We start from the raw sequence: 22,312 nt of genomic DNA on the forward strand, positions 1-22,312 counted from the left end.
ATGGCTCATTAAACCAATAATTTAAAATTTTAAAAAAATTTGTAGGTCACATCGGTTCATTTTGGTCTAATTCAGTAATTCAATTCCATCTAACAATACCAAATTTGTTAAAAAAATAAAAATAAAACATTTACACAGTACTTGTTTTTTCAAAGATAATGTACCGTGCAAAATATATATTAAGTTCCTCCACGCACCTCCAAACACACACACAGTGGAGTACTCTTCCACTCTCCAAGATCCTTTCCTTTCCTTTCTATCCCCAATTCCCATTCCCAAACCTTCTCTCTCTATCCTCTTCTCTCCAAACGCAAACAGGTAGTACCACAAGACTGCCATCGTCGGATATAGTAAGAACCCATGTGAGGTTTCTGTCTGTTAACTACCCATATGACAGTGAATACAGAAACGTTATTATAGGATATTCCTAGTTACCCATTGGTAGAATTTACGGGGCTGAAGAATCCCAGTCTCAAAAGTACTCTTCATTGGATATTATGTATTCATGGCCTTTAATGGATTGAGAAGATCTGTTGGTGTCTATGGCAAAGCCTAAGTTTAAACAGAAGCAACAAAGGACAGACAATAAGTTTGTCTTGTCAAGAAGTCCCATAACTTGTTCTGACCTGCTTGTGCGATAATTTTCTAGGATAGACTTCACATCCCAGACAACACATTGTGATATTCTTTCCCTAGTCAACAGTTTCTACATTTGAAACAAACAGACAGACGAATGAAGCATAAGATTAGGGGGAAAAAAAAACACCATCTCTTAAAACAAAATGAACTTACCAAATTCCGAATAGGCCAGACGAATATATATATAATATATCTGATCCACCAACCAAGAATTGTTGTAGGTCAACAAGGTTTCCCCTCCATGACATACAACCAATGCCTGTATCATATGCCTAAGCTACACAATCGTCTGTAGTCCCATATGACCACTGAGCAAAGTCTGGCACCTTGACCATCTTCAATCTGAAAAACCCATCTGCTTTTCCTTCTTCAACACTATTGTTCAACCTTTCACACTGCAATGGTTTCCTCCTCACTCATCCACTACTCCAATTTCTACTGTTCCATTCCTCAATAATCTTGGGCTCAAATCCTCTCATACAGCTGCAGATTGATGAACCCGGTGAATCACAGCTTCCATTTGCACCGCATGTGCCACAAACATCACACTTATCTTTTGGAGCTGACCCCACAACCTTCCAATCCTCCTTCCCATTTTCCCAATATGTCTGCACTAGATTTCCTTGTGAATCCAAAACAAATTTTGACAAATGTAACAAGTCCATATAAGTAAAAGTTGCATAAAGTGTTCCTTGTTTGTCATCGACTACACTAAATCCATTATGATATACAGGATTCCAGTTTTCTATTCCAATAAAGACCTGACCATTCCTTGGACCAGTCCACCAATATGGGCCGTCTTTCCAAACAAAACCTTCAGGAATGTTCAGTGGATCAATGCCTGCAGAGAAGCTTCCAATGGATGGATCAGAAGGGCTTTTCCATGATGTCAACTGCACTTTCTCATCTTTCCTTAAATTAGAACTAGGTTTCATCCCTGGCAAGAAGGAATCAGATGGATGTTGAAAACTTTCCCATAATATGATTCCTGTTGTGTCAACTTGCAATACAAGGTTTCCGGAATCCAAAAGAGTGGCACTTGAATTGGTTACAGAATTTGAAACATTCGATGACCAAAGAATCTCTTCCTGTCCATTTAGTACCACAAGATTGCCATCCTCAGATATAGTAAGAACCCCGGAAGAATCCTTGAGAGGTTTCTGTCTGTTCGCTACCCATATGAAAGTGAATACAGAGATGTTATTATACCATATTCTGAGGCAGCGATTGGTGGAATTTACAGGGCTGAAGAACCCCAGTCTGAAGCACTCCCATTGGATATTATGTATTCAGGGTCTTTGATGGATTGAGAAGATTTAATGGTGTCTATTGCAACTCCCAAATTTAAACAAAAACAACAAAGGACAGACATGAAGTTTGTCTTAAGTCCCATAACTTGTTCTCTGGCCTACCTGTGTCCGAGAATGCAGAACAGGTAGGCCTTGCTCATCAAACAAGTTACAGCTTTGTTTATCCGGGGAAAAAAAAAGTTTAACCTTTGGCTGGCAGTTTTTTAAGAAAAAGGCTACTCTAGACTTTCAAAAGTCTTGATCCCATGAAATAAGTTTTTCATATAAAATTATAAATCAAAGGGGTTTGTTCCCTAGTCTAGATAGTTTCTTCCTTTGTCAAAAAGGACAGGTTGAATTTCAACCAAGGACTAGGCGACTAGGGATGGGAAATAATTAAGGAGACAATTGGAATAAAGTACTATAATTAACACTGAATAAGACGCAGGAATAAAATCTGCAAAATCCTAAACAATTAAGTATAGATCCCTATGCAGAAATATATGAATTAACAGTTAATCACAAAAAAATATAAATTGTATACCCAGCAGAATATATGTATACACACCACAGTTTATGCAATAAAATCAAAAGCAATAGAGATAGTGACACAGTAAACAGATTAATCACGATGTGGAAAGCCTAAGAACAATCTCTTGAAAGGAAAAAGTTGTGCTCATTTGCTTTAGAATTCTATTACAGTGGTAACTTTAGTAAGTGTGCAACTTTCATCTTCGGGTGCAATCAGCAATACCATCAAGGCTTTCTCTTCAACAGCACCTTTAGTTTGTAAACCAGACATACAAGTAATCCAAATGCATCCAACTCTGTCCTGTCACCCCAGTGCCCAGGTAAGTCATCCTCTTTGTATTTTGACCAACTTCTTGCAACCGGGTAGGCTAACAATGAACTAAGTCATTCATAAACTGTTTGTGCGGCTCATTAAATTGTTCATCCATATTTGGTTGTTTATAATCTAGCCAAGTTCAAGTCTCAATCGAGTGGAGACAAATAGTCTTAAAGAAAACATCCATTTTGTGCCTTTTGTATGCCTACTTTTTTATTTATTTATTCCTTTATTTTACCTTAATTTTCCCAACATCCTGACAACCTCGTATCAGTAGTATGTCTTTCTTTGAAGTGATATTTCATGACAAGATGATCTTAGTTATTTAAACTACATTCACTGGACATATGCATCTTTCTTTTGCTTTCCTTCTAATCAAGTGTCCTCAATTTTTCATGGTTGAATATCATGAACCAAACTGAATGATATCCTCTCACCGTCAACTTCTTTCTTGTCACACGTCTCAATTATCTCCAGCCTATGTGACTCGGAATACACCTCTGATCAGTGGCCTTTATTAGCTTTCTTTCTGGTCACGTGTCGCAATCATCTTCTTCTAGAGTTTTTCAAACCACACTCATGATCAGTAGACCACCCAGTATGATCTGCACCGCACCGTGATTAGCATTTGGAATTGACATTGGCTTTCTTTCTTGTCAGGTGTCTCAGTTTGAGGCTTCAAAATTCTGTAAAAATATGCTGAAAAGTGCCTTAAGTGAGGATTCTAAAGCTAGTAACAATTTTAACAGCATATTAGTCGTGACTCTTCAATTAAGACATTTTTCAAAAGTTTTACCACTTCAATTATGACCTTTTAATGGTGCTCTTTCATTGTTGTGTCTTCGTTGTCCAATTTTAAAAGTCATATTCAGTTTTTTGTGTAGAATATTTGAACACTTACTAAGAAATTCTGAAATTTTAAAGCGTTGTTATATGTAGAGTTCAAACTTTGTTATATCTGAACTTTGAAAAGAGAGAAAGTTTTGGTACACTCGCTCAAACATATATTTTCAGTTTTTAAACAACATTATACATATTTTCATACACTTTTTTACCCAAACGTATTTTTACACACTTTTTCACCCACATGTATTTCTACATATGTTTTCAAACACATGTTTTCAATTTTTAAGTATATGTACTGAACACCCCCTAAAGATACTAAACAAAGGGAATGTTATCTCAAGCACTTTCTTCCTATCTAGCATAAACTGTTGTAATAGTGACATTGCAACTGGAGGACTTTATCTGGCCTAGTTGAGCAGGCTCTTTATTTGAAGCAATCTGCCTTTCGGTGAATGCAGGTTGCTTTGGAGTGGGTAGATCCAGAATCTCACTATTAAGCATTGAAATTATAGTAGACACAGTTGGCCTGTCTCTTGCCAATTCTTGCACACACAGCAGTCCCACATGTATGCATCTCAACATCTCCATTTGAAAGCAAGGATCCCATATTGTTGGGTCTACCAAAGCCATAATGTTGTCGTCCTTCCACAATTTCCATGCCTGAAAGATGACAAGCATGAAAGACAAAAAATGAATATATTGATTAACGAAGCTTTAAAGAAAAAGGACGATGAGTTAGATAGACCTACAAATCCTACAAGGCTCAAGTAGTACTGCTGATCATCATAAAAGCAACTAGTTCTTCTCCCACTAACAATCTCAAGTACCAACACACCAAAGCTAAAAACATCTGATTTCTCTGAAAAAAAGCCTTGCATTGCATATTCAGGAGACATATATCCGCTGCGTTTGAACAATGAAACACTTCCTCATCATTTGAGCAAAAATAATGGAGTCGTTATTTGAAATTTAATTTCAACAAAGCTCTTACTATGTCCCGATGACCCTTTTAGTATTGGCTTGATTTTCACTGCCACTAAAGATTCTGGCAGTTCCGAAGTCTGATATTTTTGGATTTAGCTCTTCATCTAACAAGATATTACTTGCCTTTAGATCCCTATGAATAATCTTCAGTCTAGAATCCCTATGAAGGTAGAGCAGACCTCTACTAATTCCTTCAATAATGTTGAAGCGTTTTTTCCAATCAAGGTGTTTTTGGTTGAGTGGATCTAAATGAATAGTGACCAAAAGAAATAACGAAGAGATAGGAATAAATTTGTATGTAGAGGTCATGGGTTCAACACATTGAGTATATAGAAACCAGATTCTAGATTTTAGAGTTATTCTATTGATGAGCCTAGAAGGAAGGGAATTTAAATGTACTAACCAAAAACAATTGCGTCCAAACTTTTGTTTGACATGTACTCATATATCAACATATTCTCTTCTCCCTCAATGCAGCAGCCAAGAAGTCTTACAAGATTTCGATGTTGCAGTTTTGAGATCACAAACACCTCATTCATAAATTCTTCAAGCCCTTGTCCAGAGGATCTTGATAGTCTCTTCACTGCTATTTCCTGTCCATCATGCAACTTTCCCTGGAAAAAGAAACAACGAATATAAGTACTTATCTGTATGATTTAAATAGGAACTAATGAAAGCTACTAGAGCAACCATTACCTTATAGACTGTACCAAAGCCCCCTCGGCCAAGCATATTAGCTACATGAAAGTTGTTTGTTGCAGTTGCCAATTCTTCCAAACTAAAAGTTGGTAGCTCGTGGAGTTTAACATCATTCAGGTTTTTGGATGGTAAACTCTTCTTGCTTTTATTTGCTGTTGCAAATTTTAATAGTAAGCTATGCATCTAGCAATTTGTAGTTCCCGTTGCTAATGATAGGGCATATTACCTCTTTTTTTGGTCATCCATCTCCATAAGAAGTATGCGGTGCTGGGAATGGCCATTGCTCCAATAATCACTGTAACTGTGATGCTTACTTTCAAATTTCTCTCTTTTTCTGTGTATCACAACAAGTTTCAAACTAATTCCATCAAATTTGAGAAAATAAATCTATATAATATCAAAGGGATATTATATTAGTTGAGTCACATCACATCAAAAAATATAAAAATATTAATGTATGCAATAAATTTTGCTACTCTATTATTTATTATTTTTTTAATTCTTTTCTTCTCCCTATTAGTCTACAAGTTACACTTCATCCAACTTCTCTCCTCCCCTTTTGCCGTTTTATCTCTTTACTACTCTTTACTTTACCGTTACACACCCTTCGTCATTTCTTCTTTATTTTATTTTGACTTTTCTTCTCCCCATCTTATTTTGTATAAATTTGTTATTATTTCTCCCATTCAATTCATATTTTTCTCACACAAAAAATGTGAGTATTCTTTCTCTCTCTCTCTCTTTGGATTTTTGTTCTTTCTTACCGCACTAATTTAGGTTGAAGGGCTTTTTTTTTTTTTTTTTTTTAAATTTTAATTTCCCATCCATAAGTCTTCTCTCTCTCTCTCTCTCTCTCTCTCTCTCTCTCATAGCTTTGGTTGGATTTTGGTTTTAGTTAATACTTAGTAGGGGAAATTATACTTTGCCAACTGTGGTTTGTCCCAAAAAACACTTTGTTTACTTGTAGTTTAAAAATTAACACTTTATCCATTTAAGGTAAGCTCTGTTTGTCTCCCGTTGCCCACCTTTGTTAAAAATAAGGATAAATTTGTATTTCTGCTACTCTTTTATATCTCTCTCAAATAACTAGAGAAAAAAGATCTAAAAGTTAGGTTTTATAAAATTTATGTTCATTCATATAGTTAAACCAAGTGCTTACCCACTACACCAAAAGCTATAGCTGACGGTTAGAGCGCAACTTTATTCCCTTCAAGGGTGGCGGCCTAACACCAACAAGTTGATTAAGACTTGGCCCAACTTGGCTTCTGTCTCTAATAGGATGTTGGAATTGGCCCATTAAGCCTCCACCCAACAATCCCACCCCCAACTTCTGTACATGCACAACAGAGAGTTGAACTTATGACCTGGCTTTGATACTAGGCCTCCAATAGCTTGGAACTCAATTTTGTCAAAATTGCTATCTAAAAAAGTACTACATAACTAAATAAGTTTGGCTGAATGTGTTTCTCCTAAATTTTTCCTTAAATTATGTTATTTGGCAAAAAAAGGCCGTGAAACTTGTTGAATTTCATGCTTTGTCAATTTACTCAGAAAATTATATATATAAGAGAGGGAGGGGGGGGGGGGGGGGTTGTTAAGTCAAAGACTAGTTGGAGCAGTGAAGATCAACACAGTTCTAAAACTTATCACCATAAGTATTAAAGTTTCTCTCTAGTCTAATGGATGATCATAACCATAAGAGTATACAAAACTGGGAGAGAGTAAAATAAATAAAAAAAGAACTTACCAAATTCCAAATGTGCCAAACGAATATATATATCCAACCCACCGGTCGAGGATTTCTGTAGGTCTATTCCACCAGTGGGGAATTTTTGCAGGTCAATTAGGTTTCCACTCCATGACATACAACCAATGCCAGTATCATATGCATAAGCCACACAAGAACAGTTCTCTAAGCATTGCTTTCGACAATCATCTTTAGTTTGATATGACCACTCTGCAAAGTCTGGCACTTTGACCATCTCCAGTTTCAAAAACCCATCTGCTTTTCCTCCTTCACTTCTATTGTTCACCCTTTCACACTGCAATGGTGTCCTCCTCACACATCCACTCATCCAATTACCTCTATTCCATTCCTCAGCAATCTTTGGCTCAAACCCTTTCAAACAACTACAGATTGGTGAACTCAGCACACAACAGCTTCCAAATGCACCACATGTGCCATAAAAATCACATTCATTTTCCGGAGCTATCCCGACAACCTCCCAATCCTCCTTCCCATCATCCCAACGTATTTGCATTAAATTTCCTTGTGAATCCAAGAAATATTTTGACAAACCTATGCCATTCACGTAAGCAGTAGTGCCATAAACTGTCTCTTCTTTATCAAAAACCATTGTAAATCCACTATGATAATCTGGAATCCAGCTCGGTGCTCCAGTAAAGAACTGACCATTCCATGGACCAGTCCGCCAATATGGATGACCGTCTTTCCAAATGAAACCTTGGGGAATGTTTTGTGGATTAATGCCTCCCGAGAATCTTCCAGTGGATGGATCAGAAGGGCTCTTCCATGATGTCAGTTGTATTTTCTGATCTGTTTTTAAATTGTAACTAAGTTTCATCCTTGGCAATATTGTATCACAAGGATGTTGAAAACTCTCCCATACTATTGCTCCTGTTGTGTTGCCTTGCAAGACAAGGTTGCCGGAATCCAACATAGTGGCACTTGAATTGGGTACAAAATTCGAAACATTTGATGACCACAGAATCTCTGCCTGTCCATTTAGTACCACAAGATTTCCATCTTCATCTATAGTAAGAACCCCAGAAGAATCATTAAGGGGTCTCTCTCTGTTAGCTACCCATACAACACTGAAATAAGTGGCCACAGAAATCTTATTATACCATATTCCGAGGTAGCGATTGGTAGAATTTACAGGGCTGAAGAATCCCAGTCTGAAAGCACTCCCACGGGAGATTATGTAATCAGGATCTTTGAGGGATTGGAAAGAACTAATTGTGTCTCTGGCAACACCTAAGTTCAAACATAGGCAACAAAGGGCATACAACAAGCTTCTCTTGCTAAGAAATCCCATGACTACTTGTTCAGACCTTTTGTTTGCGTGTGAGGTTGCAGAACAGGGAGGCCATTTTCATCTTACAGGTTACAAATTTGGTTAGTAGTTTTCTCGGAAGGAGGCTACTCTAGACTACCAACAGTCGTACATCCCAGAAAATACTTTTTAAGCCATAAAAATTCTAAGGAATTTATTCCCTATGCTAGAAGTTGTTTATATGATTATATCTCATTCGCTAACTCATTGACCATTACTTTTATCTCCTTGACCTTAGAGACTAGTCAAACCCCACCCCCCCAAAACAGCTCCAACAGACTCTCTAGAAGGAAAAAATTTCCACATTTTTTTTGGAGTTGCTACAGTACTGAAGCAACTCCAAATAAATTTTTCTCCTTTAAAAAATAAAAAAACTCAATAAAAAAAACCATTTTTTCTCTCTCATAGACTCAAACGTCCCACGTAATCAAAACACAAAACTATTTCTTATTATAACAGCAAAGTTGAAACAGAACAAGAAAATAAGAAAAAAAAAGAAAAAGAAAAAAAAAGTCAAGCTGATCTGACCCAGTCTGGCGGTGGGAGGAGGAATAGCGGCGGTGGGGAGGCGGACGAGGCGCTGCTGCTTGGTGAACGCCGATCTCCGCCGGATTTTTCCTTCCGGCGACACTTGATCTCCACCGGCCTTCTCACTCTCTCTCTCTCTCTCTGTGCTGTGTTCTTTCTCCCTCTCTCTTCTATTTTCTCTGATGTGAAACTGTGAAGTAAATGGAATAACGTGTCTCAAAAATAAAAATAAAAATTTGATAAAAAGAACGGTTGAAGTTGAGTAATTGGGTGTGAAAATGTGTGGTCTTTAAAATTAGTAGGTTGAAATAAAATTGAGTTTTTTTTTTTTCTGGCGTGGGGTGGTAATATTTACACAATAACTAGCAAAATAGAACTCCAGTCAATATACGTCATTCTCCATTAGCATGCTTTAAGTATTTAAGATTTTCAAGCCAAAAGAAAAGTCTTCAAGATTTGTCCAATTCTAAAGATGTCACATTCTTAGTAGAATATCCTCCCTGCCAAATTGACATCCCTGATGTGTCCAATCAGCAAGCACATTTGAAAACTTTTTCATTAAGAGATTGGGAAACTAAAAAAATGCACAATTAAACCTCCCAAAAGTTTCAAATCAAAATCATTTAAGTTTAAGCATAGGCCATCAACATTCATCATTCAGAAAAGTTGCCGTTAATTATTTTGCCAGAGGAAAGAATCAAATTCACATTCATAAACCATTTACAGTACTTTGCTGCTTGGTCGAAAATATCTTCAAAGGAGCCACTAGTTAATGCTTCAGGGGAGCTAAGGTTCTTCCACATAAGAAACGATAACTTCATAACTTGATTGAACTAAAAAAAAATGCTAGCATAAAGAAGCTGAAGAAATAAGGTAAAAAGGCTTTCATACAACTGATATATAATATGTTTCAAAAATGTTCTTTTAAACACTATGGCTATATTATGTTTCATTATTTCCAAACAAAATTCATTTTAGTTAGTTTCATGTGAAAGATTTGATATTAAACAGATAACCCCATCAAAGTATGTATCATCTATCGTATGCTTATTTAAGACTCAACTGATTGCATACTTTTATTTTTAGAGTTAGCTTAGTATTAGACCTTTGGAAATCCAAAAAATCTTTCACATTTCAGTTCAAAATCAAGTTCTCTTATAAAATATAGTTTTGAAGAGAAGATAAGCATGGTTTGTTGATGACCATGTCCATGAATAAAATGAACCATTAACCACTATCTGCTATTATATTCAAAGCAGCCATGCATAACAGAAATTACACAAATGGCGGAGAGCATTCTTATGCAAAAATATCAATTTAAAGAAAAGATAAGAATTGTTTCTTGGTTAATCTGTCCATGAATTTCCTGAACCATTAACCACTATACGCTATTATATTGAAGAAGCCATTAACCTAGATCATTGAAATACAAATATTTGTAGTATTCTTAACATAATTATAAAGCCATTGCAGGTCTATGTGACAACAATAATTCAAATATAAAAATTCCCACTCAACTATAAAGGAACTGTTATCACCCAAAATAATGTGCTGGATAAATTGTGATTTGCATTAGAAGTATTTAAATTTAGGCTTGGTAATAGATTTTTATCTAGTAGTAGATTAGTATTGTTATTTTCTTGTATTTAAATTGATCCCTATGTTTTTAGGATTTGTTGATGAAGTTATCTCATCCTTGGCTATTTATGTACGTTGAATGCATTAATGAGAATTAAGCAAAAAATTAACCAAAAATGTCTATTTTCTCTCTTAAGTTTAGGAGATTAGTTATCTCGAATTGACTAACTATCTTTTGCATTTAGTCAATTATTTGCATTAGAAATAAAATTGAGTTAATCCCTTGGGTTTTTTTTTGGGGGGGGGGGGTATGTAATCGTGTGATGTGGTATTTAATATTAGATGGGTTTCTTTTTTTGAGAAAAAATAGAAAGGGATAATTAATTAATTAATTAAAAGTTATTTAATTATTAAATAATAATAATAATAATCATCATCATCATCATCTAAAAAAAATAAGTTGTGAAAATTTTAATGCATAAATTCATTCCAAATTACATAGGTTTGATAAATTTCAAGACTAATGTAGATTTGATAAATGAAAAATAATGCAAGCATGAAAAATATGATCATTAAGAAAAAAACCATTGGAAAGTATGATTGTTAAAAATTTTAAAATGTTACCCTTGGGGATTTAAAAATATAGTTATTGGCAATTAGAAAAATATAATAGTTGAGAATGCATAAAGAAATATTAAACAAGGAATAAATGAAAATTAAAGAAAGAATGAAAAAAATAATATTTAAATGAGATAGAGAAATGATAGAAAGTTGTTGGAATGTGTATTTGAAAAAGTAAGTAGGTCTTGAACTCGAAGTAGTTGTTGTTGTTGTTCTTTTTTGGCTAGGTCTTGAACTCGAAGTTGTTGTTGTTGTTGTTCTTTTTTGGCTAGGTCTTGAAGTTGTTTATATCTCATTTGACCCCTCACCCCAGTCTGGAAGTTGCCAAACTATTTTCTTTTTTTGAAGAAAAAGATATATAAAATGTTAGATCAAGGACAGGGACTAATGTTGAGGGAATAGGATATTTCAATTAACTTTTTTGAATTGTCCTCATTATAAAATACTTCTTAGTTATATTCTTGAACAGCATGGAGACTCAAACCTATTACCACGACTCCATTGAATAACTTATACACCAACCACTGGGCTATTTATTTTTCACTCTCTTCTCATAGCCACCACCCTCATTTTTGTTGCTTTCCATTTCTAATACTAACAAGAACAACATGGAGACAATATTTATTTATGCTTTTTTATACTTTAATTTTTTTTTTCTATTTACCTTATAAAAGTTGTGGATACAGTTACTTTTTATAAATTTAATCCACTTATTTGTATTTTAACTAATTTTTGAAATAATAATGATAGCACCAATATCAATATCCGGGAGAAAATTGACATTTGTCCATAATTTATAAATTATGAAGCAAAATGTCCATGTTTTGAAACTATTTAACAAAATATCATTGTTTTGAAACTTGATTTTTACAAAGTCGAGTTTACAGGTGAAACTCAACATTAGCAATGTTGAGTTCTGTGTATATTTGCCACTTAAATTTTTTTGAAAATTTAAATGAAACTCAACATTACTAATGTCGAGTTCCACTTAATATATATATATATATATATATATATATATATATATATATATATATATATATATATAAAACTTGATTTTGAAGATATCGAGTTTTACACAAAACTTGATTTTGTTAAAATCGAGTTTAAAAAATATGGACATTTTGCTAAATAGTTTTAAAATAAATGCATTTTGCTTCATAGTTTGTAAATTAGGGACAAATGCCCATTTTTTCCCAATATTTGATCTCAGGCCGACCCCTAGTCAACTTAGAGTTTGGAGGGATTGGCTATCTAACACATAATTTATCTTATTACCTAACACATAGTTAATTTCAATATAGATGAATGGCATCACCACTCACCACCAATGATAGGATTTTCTAAGTGTGATTTGCTACCTAACATGTATTTGAGATTAATTCCAAAGCTCATAAGGGAGCAGCCCCACCCCCACACTCACATATGTGAAATTTTGTCAAGGGTGCTCTTGTAATTCTAACACCCCACTCATACGAGCTACAAATTTCATTAAGAGTTGTTACTCAACCTCTCCACATTACAAAATAAATGCACTTATATCATAGAGATGAACAATTAAAAAATTATTTACAAAATAAATAATTAAAGAAATAAATAGTGTATTTCTTATGACCATCGTATGGTTCGTTTTTCCCATTGACCCTAATTCTTAGGATCTTTGGTCCTTGGTTTAGGTATCCTCTTACATAGCTCATGAATCTATGGACTTTAGTCCCCATCCCCTTCGATATATTTCAGACTCAATCTTTTGCCAAGACCTTGGTAAATAGATCTGCAAGATTATCATTAGATTCAACGTAATCCACAAATATGATGTCACTATTCAAATAAGATCGCACAGTAGTGTACTTTCTTCTTATAGGTGTGGATTTACCATTGTAATATCGGTTTTTAACTCTATCAATTGCGGCAATGCTATCACAATGAATTAATATAGGTAGAATTGGCTATTCCCAAAGTGGAATTTCATATAACAAATCTCTAAGTCAATTTGCCTCTTCACTAGATGAAGCTAATGCTATTAATTCAGCTTACATTGTTGATACATTGGTGAATTAGCAATTATTGTTTGCTTTTTAGATTTCCAACAAATAGAACCACTACCTAAGGTAAAAATGTAACCAGTGATAGAGAGATAATCACCTGACAAAGTATTTTAATCAGCATCACTGAAAGCTTCAATCACAGTAGGATATTTTTTTATAAAATAGGCCATGGCTTTTGGTGCCAATTAAATATCTCGTGACTCGCTCAATAGCTAGCCAATGATCTTTACTAGGTCTGCTAAGCACTCCTACTGCATATGCAATGTCAGGCTAGTACAATCAATAGCATAATGCAAACTACCAATGATATTAGCATAATCCTTTTGATTAAAAATCTCATCATCATTATTCACAGGAAATAAATAAACACTAGAATCAAAAGGAGTAGCTACGCTTTTGTGATCATGAAAATTATATTTTTTCAATATTTTCTCAACATAATGTGATTGATCAAGAAATATCCCATCACATGTTTTTGTAATTTTTATGTCCAAAATAAAATTAGCTTCACCAAGATCTTTTATATCGAAATGGCTTTTAAGCATCTTTTTTTGTCTCATTTATTACATGTATATTTGAGCCAAAAATCAACATATCATCCACATAGAAGCTAATAATAACATGTAAATTATTCCATGATTTAGAATAAATAAATTTATCACACATTTAATTTATAATCATTCTCAATCATGCAGAAATCAAACTTTTCAAGCCACTGCTTAGGTGCTTGTTTTAAGCTATATAGGGATTTAGTTAGCTTTCTTGTCCCAGCTCTATAAAGCCTTTGGGTTGATCCGTATAAATCTCTTCCTCTAAGTCCCCATTTAGAAAAGCAGTTTTTACATCCATTTAATGAATTTTAAAAAAAAAAAAAAAAGTTGCAGCAATAGCAATTAACAATCTAATAGATGTAATTCTTGTTATTGGAGAAAATGTATCAAAGAAATCAAGATCATCTTTTTGTTCAAAGCCTTTTGCAACAAGTCTAGCTTTAAACTTATCTATTGATCCATCCGGTTTCAACTTTTTTCTAAGGACCCATTTACAACCTATGGTCTTACAACCCGGTGGAAGATCTACTAATTTCCAAGTTTGATTAGAAATTAGAAATTAAGGGTTCTCTCTCTGTTAGCTACCCAAACTACACTCAAATAAGTGACTACTGAAATCTTATTGTACCATATGCCAAGGTAGCGGTTGGTAGAATTTATAGGGCTGAAGAATCCCACTCTGAAAGAACTCCCACGGGAGATTATGAAATCAGGATCTTTGAGGGATTGAGAAGATTTATTGGTGTCTAATGCAATGCCTAAGTTTAAACAATAGCAACAAAAGATAGACAACAAGCTTCTCTTGCTAAGAAATCCCATGACTACTTGTTCATACCAACTTGTGTGGGAGTGTAAGGATGCAAAATAGGGAGGCCATGTTCATCTAACGCATTACAACTTTGTGCTCTGTTTGTTTCAACAATGATATTTTCTAAAAAATGAGTCATTTTCCAAGAAGTATTTTTTATAAATCTATCTCATTTTCCAATGTTTGGTAGCAACTTTAAATGAGTTGAAAAATAATCTCTTAACTTCCCTTATTTAGCTTACTGTGAGATAAAGTTGTTTTCCAAAAAAATTTAATGGAAAACAATCTCTAAAAATAAGCCATGTTTTTTATGTTGACTAAAGATAATTTTCCTTTGACTCATCTTTTTTTATGCTACCAAACACTGAGAAATAAAGAAAATTATTTTTACACAAGATTTTCCATCGAAACAAACGGAACGCAATTGGTAGTCTTCTTATCAAAAAATTGGTAGCCGTCTAGCAAAGACGCCACTCTAGACTTTCAAAAGTCTTAATGTTAGGTAAAGGAATAATGTTGAAACTAAAGAGCAAATAGGAAATTTCAATGAAATTTCTTGAACTGTCCTTATTATATTTCCGTTTCTTTCAATGTGCATGTGTGAGTACTTATATATGTTTTTTGGTTCTGAAATTTGATTCAACTTTTCTACCATCAACAATGATGAACCCACTTGTCTTTTAGTCTTGCAGAATCGGCTGCCAATTTACGCATGGAGTATGATTGTTTGATTTTTTCCATTTTTGATTTATTATTAATATTTGAATACATTCAAGGGGATTGTGATCATGTGTGTTAGTTAATACTCTTTTACATGAAATCATTTAAAAAATTTGATGTGGCATCATTTTATTGGAGGGCATAAACACCTATGTTTACCCCCACGTCCTTATTGAATTTATTCTCTTCCAACATATCCTTAATTTCTTAATTATATTCCTGAACAACATGGAGACTCAAACCTATTATCGCCAATTGAATAACTTATACACCAACCGTGGGACTATTTGTTTAGTAAAATCTCTGTACCTATTATCTCCAATTGAAGAACAGGTAAAATCTCTTTTAATGACTAGAGATTTTATCTATTAAAATAACTTAAACCCTTATTGAAATAATAATTAGTTTACTAATGGTAAAGAGACTTTTCTAATTAGTTTGAGTGTTTATTTACTAATGGTGAAGATATTAAGCATCACATAACATTCTTTAAACAAGGCTAAAACATTTTAGTTATCCCTGAGTTTTAATAATTCATAAGACAATTTATTGATTAAATAATCATATCATATACTATATATAATAGCAGAAGTTGAGAGAAAGTTGATTCCTACAATTAAAGAGGTGCTGCCATATAAGAAAAGTGTCTATCTAAAATTCAAACATGTTTAAGTTAAAAAGCGATACATTATATTGTTTCTCAGCATTAACATCGTTTGACAGTCTTTGCGTATATATATATATATATTAAAAAAACGGTTAAAGTAAAAAAAAATTAAAAAAAAAGCTTGCAACTAAAAAAACCTAGCGATGCAGAGAAAGGGAAGGAGAAAAAAAAGATTGTGATATAGAGTACAGAGGAGACAGAGTTCGTACGGCCGGTCATCACCATCCCTTGCTAGACTTAGACCATCAGATCGGCGGGACCGACATTGACAAAGGTACATTTTTTTTTTCTCAATTTTGTAGGTTGGGTATAAAACGTTACTTTTAATTGAGTTTTGTTGTTGGGTAGGTTTAGATTTGATTCGTTTTTGGATTCTCTATCAAAATGTTTGTTTTCTCAATTTTAGATATTTGCTTTTGTTTTGTTTTTGTTAGTTTTTTTAGATTACAGAAATCACTAAAAATATTGATTTTAGTTTGGGTACTTCTGTTTCTAATCTTAAGGAAACCGTTGGGATTAAATAAGAATAGGAATGAATGTTGCATTGATATTTATTTTAGGTTTTTTTGCCATATGAAAAAATTGATTCCATTATGAAAAAAAAAAAAAAAAGATTCAATTTTGCCTCTCTATCCTCCCCCTCCTCCTTTTAGGCATAATCAAAAGTAAAAGGAAGGCGGGATGGTTATCTCAATCTATGCCAATTTGAGTGCTCCTCTTTCAGGTTTTTACATTTTCCACTGTTTCTTATCTTACTAATTGATGAGGAATGAAGAAAAATTAAATTACTCCAGACCATCCATGGTCATCCACACCAGCAGCCGTCCAGAAGAAAGCACCAAGACGAGGCTAACGCCCATGGTCGTACATAGGCGAAAACACACTCGCAGCACTCGTCCTAGGAAAGCTATCATCCCTATCCTGAAGGGGTTCGTCCACAAGAGAATCCCTGGACGAGACCTTTACACTTGGGAATTACTGAGTATATTTTACCACTCCGCAACATACGCATAACTTCTGGTAACCGTTGTATGAGAAAATAACTCCTAAACAGTTGTGGAAGTTATCCTTGAACCCTCGCACCTCCTCAAATCCAAGGGAGGTTACAATCTCAATAACTGTTCCTAGGACACTATATAAACACCCATTCAGACCAGAAAAAGGTACGGTTGATATTTCCCAAAAAATTGGAACTCCAAAAATATATAGAGAGAAGACTAATTTTGCCATCGGAGGGTTCTTGGCCAGCAATTCCGGTCACCTTTGATTGCTTTTCTTTCTTTTCTAGGTCATCGAAGGAGCAAGCAGTCCTATCAAGTCTGAAGCATCCAGCCTACTGATTTTCTTTGCATCATCAGTTGGTGCCCAGTTGGTGCCATCTGTGGGAAATCTATTCATTGTTCTTTTCGTTCGACTATCTGTTTTTGTTGTCAACAATTAGCCTTTCTCAAACAAAAGGCTGAATGGTTCGAACAAGATCAAAGGCTATCAGCCCAGGCCACCAGAAAAGTAGGGATGCTTCTAGTAATCCCCTTCGCAATCGCAGGTCAATGCCTGTCATGCAACCGCCTTCTGTTCAATATATACAATCCATGGCTGCCGCTATGGCAGAACTGACCCGTTAGAATTCGGAGTTAAATAGGGAGATCAACCTTAGGAGGCAGCCTGTCATGCAACCGCCTTCTGTTCAACATATACAATTCATGGCTGCCGCTATGGCAGAACTGACCCGTTAGAATCAGGAGTTGAATAGAAAGATCAACCTTAGGAGGCAGTGCCAAGATGGGCACACGGAAGGATGAGCCCAGAGTTAGGAAGGTGGAGGAGAAAATGTTAAGTTTGAAAATCAGACAAGGGGTACTGCTTCAAGAAGAATGCCACACTTGGAAAGAGAGATGGACTAAATGAGAAAAGTCATGGATGAGATGAGGGAGAACATGAGACGGGTAAACCCAGTGGATGATTTAGTACACCGAACGGACTCCCCTTTCACAGCTTCCATCAACAGCCATCCCCTACCTTTGAAATTCAAAATGCCCTCCTTGGATTTGTATGATGGAAATCGTGACTCGTGTGATCACATTGCTACTTTCAAGACGACTATGTACCTTCAAGGGGTCCTGGACGAGATTATGTGCAGAGCTTTCCCTACCACACTAAAGGGACTAGCGCATGTGTGGTTTAGCAAAATACTCCCAAACTTAGTGGGGTCGTTTGAAGAGTTGAGTAAGTTTTTTGTCAATAATTTCATTGGAGGACAATGCCACAAGCGTTCCTTTTCTAGTTTGTGGACTATAGAGCAAGGGAAAAATGAGAGTTTGCGGTCCTTCATTACCCGGTTTAATAGAGAAGCCTTGACGGTAGACAAAATGGATGACAAGTTATTGTTGGCCGCCTTCCATAATGGGGTAAATTTTGACTTGTTCATCCATAAGCTCTACGAGCAGGAACCACAAACTATGGCCGAACTCGTCCATTTGGTCCAGAATTTCATGAATGCTGAGGACGCTATCATAACCAAGAAGAGAAAGAGAGTAAAACACTCGGAAGCGGGCCACCAACGTTACTCAGATTAGGGACCTCGTCCAAAGAAGGCTCGGGTAGATGAGAGAAAAGACAAGGATGGTAAGAAGGCAAGTTCCTCAGTGAGGAATTAGCAATACACACCCCAGACTATGCCACTAGAGCAGGTTCTTATGCAGATCAAGGATGATTCGTCCTTGAAGTGGCCGAATAAGATGAGAGGAGATCCTAACAAGTGCAATAAGAGCAAGTATTGCTGCTTTCATAGAGACCACAGGCATGACACGGACGAGTGCTTTGATTTAAAGCAGTAGATAGAGAATCTCATTATATAAAAAAAGCTAAGGAACTTTCTTGGACGAGATCAGAGAGATGAGAAACTGAAAGCTAAGGTGGAAGAGTCATCATGACCCCCATTAGGAGAGATAAGAGTAATTATCGGAGGAAACTCGATAGCGCAGTCATCCAAGTCGAGGAAGACATACCTGAAGGTGGTGAAGAACATCCAACTGTCTGGACGACCTCCTAAGATGAGGGAAGTAGACGAGCAGGCCATTACGTTCATAGACGAGGACGCAGGACGACTTCACCACCCACACGATGACGCGATAGTCATCACCCTATTCATTGCTGACTACATGACCAGGAGGGTGTTGATAAACAATGGCAGTTCTGCGGACATTCTGTATTACCCCGCCTTCTAGCAAATGAGGCTAGGACGAGATTAACTTCGACCAGTGAATTCACCATTGGTGGGATTCGAAGGAATGAAGGTGCAACCAGTGGGCACCATCACATTACCAGTGGTCGTTGGAACATATCCATAGCAGATAACTAAGGAGGTAAATTTCCTTGTTGTTGATTGTGCATCGTCATATAATGCAATTATTGGAAGACCAACTCTGAATAGTTGGAAGGCGGTAACCTCTACCTACCACTTGTCCATCAAATTTCCGACCAAGCACGAAGTGGGGTAAGTACAAGGAGATTCATTGGCCGTCAGAGAGTGCTACTTAGCCATGCTGGCTATGGACGAGCATATACAGGCAATGAGAATAGACGGGAGAAGGATCGCAGCGGAACCCACTGAGGTGTTAGAAGACATCCCTTTGGACGAGAACCAGCCTAAGAAGTTCACTAGAATTGGGGCGAGCATGGAAGAAGAGGCAAAGCATGCTTTGGTCCAGTTTTTGAAGAAAAGCCTCGATGTCTTTGCATGGAGTCATGAAGACATGTCTGGCATTGATCCAAGTGTTATTACTCATAGCCTGAACATGTGTCCCTATTCAAAACTAGTGCGTCAGAAGAAAAGGGTTTTCGCTCCTAAACGAGACAATGCCATCAAGGAAGAAGTCCAGAAGTTAGTTACCACGGAGTTCATCCGAGAAGTTTATTATCCAGATTGGTTGGTGAACGTAGTCATGGTGAAGAAAGCTAGCGGCAAGTGGCGAATGTGCGTGGACTTTACTGACTTAAACAAAGCTTGCCCCAAGGATAGTTACCCATTGCCACGCATTGACTAGCTGGTGGACTCGACGGCAGGTCATAGGGTGCTGAGCTTCATAAACGCCTTCTCAAGCTACAACTAGATAAAGATGGACGAAATGGATTAAGAAAAGACCTCATTCATTACAAGTCAAGGGTTGTATTGCTACAAAGTGATGCCTTTCGGTTTGAAGAATGCAGGGGCGACTTACCAAAGACTGGTTAACCACATGTTTCATCCTCAAATCAGGCGAAATGTGGGGGTTTATGTAAATGATATGCTGGTGAAAAGCCTGGACGAGAATAATCATTTGGATGACCTTCAAGAGACTTTTAATACCCTTCGGTGGTATAACATGAAATTAAATCCAAGCAAGTGTGCTTTCGGAGTTTCGTCGGGGAAGTTTTTAGGGTTCATGGTTTCGCACAAAGGAATTGAAGCAAATCTGGACAAAATCCAGGAGATATTGAATATGGAACCATCGAAAAATATCAAGGAAGTCCAATCTCTTACCGGACAAGTTGCCGCCCTTAATAGGTTTGTGTCGAAAGCTACTAACAAGTGTTTGCCATTCTTTAAAGTTCTCAGGAAGGCATTTGAGTGGACAGACGAGTGTCAAAAGGCCTTCCAAGACTTGAAGACATATCTCATGGCAGCGCCGTTGCTGAGTCCGTCTGTACCTAGAAAAGAGATGTATTTGTACTTGGCGGTGTCCCCACACGCAGTAAGCTCGACATTCTTTAAAGTTCTCAGGAAGGCATTTGAGTGGATAGACGAGTGTCAAAAGGCCTTCCAAGACTTGAAGGCATATCTCATGGCAGCGCCGTTGCTGAGCCCGTCTGTACCTAGAGAAGAGCTGTATTTGTACTTGGCGGTGTCCCCACACGCAGTAAGCTCGGCGTTGGTCAGAGAAGATGGGAGAATCTAGAAACCGGGTTATTACACAAGCCGTGCAATAAGAGGAGTAGAAAGACGATACCTGATGATGGAGAAGCTAGCTTTTGTCTTGATTACGGCTTCTAAGAAGCTGAGACATTATTTCCAAGCTCATATTATCAACGTCCTAACAAATCACCTTATAAAGAAGGCAATGAACAAGTTGGAAGCCGTTGGATGATTAATACAGTGGGCTGTGAAGGCATTAGCAGATTTCATCGCAGAGTTCACCCCCAGCCAGGATGAGTTGGTCAAAGACGAAAGAGTTGAAAGGAGGGTTATTAATGTAGACAGATCGTCCACACTATATGCAGGAGGGATTTGAGTCATACTAAAGTCCCCAGAAGGTGACAAGCTAAAGTACGCGGCCATCTACAGTATCAAACCACCAAAAACGAGGCTGAGTATGAAGCTCTACTCAAAGGATTGGAATTGGCTAAGTCCTTAGGGGCGGAGTCGATAATAGTCAAAGGAGATTTTCAGCTAGTCATCAACCAAGTAAATGGAATGTGTGATACCAAGGAAGATCGGATGAAGAAATACCTCAGCAAAGTGAAACGACTTGCACGAAAGTTTTCAGCAGTAAGTTTTGTTTAACCCCCTAGAGAAGAAAATATGGAAGCGGATGCCTTGGCAAAAGCAGCTTCGGCAGGAGGAGTTACGGACGAGTATGACAACGTCCAATATATGCCAAGCATAGACTTTCCGGACATACAGCAAATAGGAGGGAGAGAGAATTGGATGAGTCCAATAGTAATCTATCTTAAAGAAGGAAGGCTTCTAGAAGATAAGGACGAAGTTAGGAAGTTGAGTGTTAGGGCAGCCAAATACGTCCTCATAAACGAAGTGCTGTACAAGCGAGGTTTTTCCCAACCTTACTTAAAGTGCTTGGCTCCTGACGAGTCAAACTATGTTTTGAGGGAAGTTCATGAAGGAGCATGTGAAAATCATTCAGGAGCGAGATCACTAGTCCATAAGGTCGTCCATGCAGGCTACTATTGGCCTACAATGCAGGCAGATGCTAAGGCCTATGTCAAGGTCTGTGACCAGTGTCAATGCTATAGCAATGTCCTTAGACAGCCATCAGAGTACCAGACCCCAATGATGGCCCCATGGCCCTTTGCACAGTGGGGACTAGATATCCTAGGTCCATTCCCCATGAGAACCAGACAAATGAAGTTTTTGGTAGTAGGAATTGATTACTTTACCAAGTGGGAAGAGGCCGAACCTTTTGCAACAATCACTCAGCAAAATATTAAAAATTTTGTATGGAAGAATATTCCATGTAGGTTCGGAGTACCCAGGGTACTAGTATAGGATAATGGACGTCAGTTTGACAACGCACCCTTCAGGGACTTTTGCAAACATTTTGGAATCAAGAATCACTATTCCTTGCCCTCCCATCCATAGGCGAATGGACAAGCAGAAGTAGCGAACAGTTCTCTGCTGAAAATCATCAAGACTC

At 36.6% G+C, this 22,312-nt stretch overlaps 2 protein-coding genes across 2 annotated transcripts; both read right to left on the reverse strand.

The window, feature by feature from the left end:
* Positions 1-1,055: 1,055 nt before the first annotated feature.
* On the reverse strand, positions 1,056-1,914 carry LOC142635770 (G-type lectin S-receptor-like serine/threonine-protein kinase At1g11300). Its single transcript, XM_075809863.1, has 2 exons — positions 1,881-1,914; positions 1,056-1,810 (listed from the first exon to the last, which is right to left on the reverse strand). Exons 1-2 carry the CDS (start codon positions 1,912-1,914, stop codon positions 1,056-1,058), a joined length of 789 nt encoding a protein of 262 aa, XP_075665978.1.
* Positions 1,915-3,765: 1,851 nt separating this feature from the next.
* LOC142634218 (G-type lectin S-receptor-like serine/threonine-protein kinase SD1-13) lies at positions 3,766-8,441 on the reverse strand. The gene is made up of 7 exons (XM_075808512.1): positions 7,052-8,441; positions 5,531-5,638; positions 5,302-5,456; positions 5,009-5,219; positions 4,613-4,850; positions 4,371-4,524; positions 3,766-4,281 (listed from the first exon to the last, which is right to left on the reverse strand). The coding sequence occupies exons 1-7, from the start codon at positions 8,361-8,363 to the stop codon at positions 3,973-3,975; spliced, it is 2,487 nt and encodes an 828-aa protein (XP_075664627.1). The 5' UTR covers positions 8,364-8,441; the 3' UTR covers positions 3,766-3,972.
* Positions 8,442-22,312: the final 13,871 nt, after the last annotated feature.

This window comes from Castanea sativa, chromosome 5 (genome assembly GCF_040712315.1).
Source record: "Castanea sativa cultivar Marrone di Chiusa Pesio chromosome 5, ASM4071231v1".
NCBI classification, from domain to species: domain Eukaryota; kingdom Viridiplantae; phylum Streptophyta; class Magnoliopsida; order Fagales; family Fagaceae; genus Castanea; species Castanea sativa.

Bases quoted from the DNA above. Each gene is read 5' to 3' on its own strand.
- LOC142634218 (XM_075808512.1), bottom strand. From the start codon at position 8,363: ATGGGATTTCTTAGCAAGAGAAGCTTGTTGTATGCCCTTTGTTGCCTA. The intron at 5,639-7,051 runs GTAAGTTCTTTT...TGTGATACACAG, and splicing joins TTTGGCACATTTGGAATTTG to AAAAAGAGAGAAATTTGAAA. The intron at 5,220-5,301 runs GTAATGGTTGCT...TTCTTTTTCCAG, and splicing joins GCTTTGGTACAGTCTATAAG to GGAAAGTTGCATGATGGACA.
- LOC142635770 (XM_075809863.1), bottom strand. From the start codon at position 1,914: ATGGGAGTGCTTCAGACTGGGGTTCTTCAGCCCT. The intron at 1,811-1,880 runs GTAAATTCCACC...TCATATGGGTAG, and splicing joins GACTGGGGTTCTTCAGCCCT to CGAACAGACAGAAACCTCTC.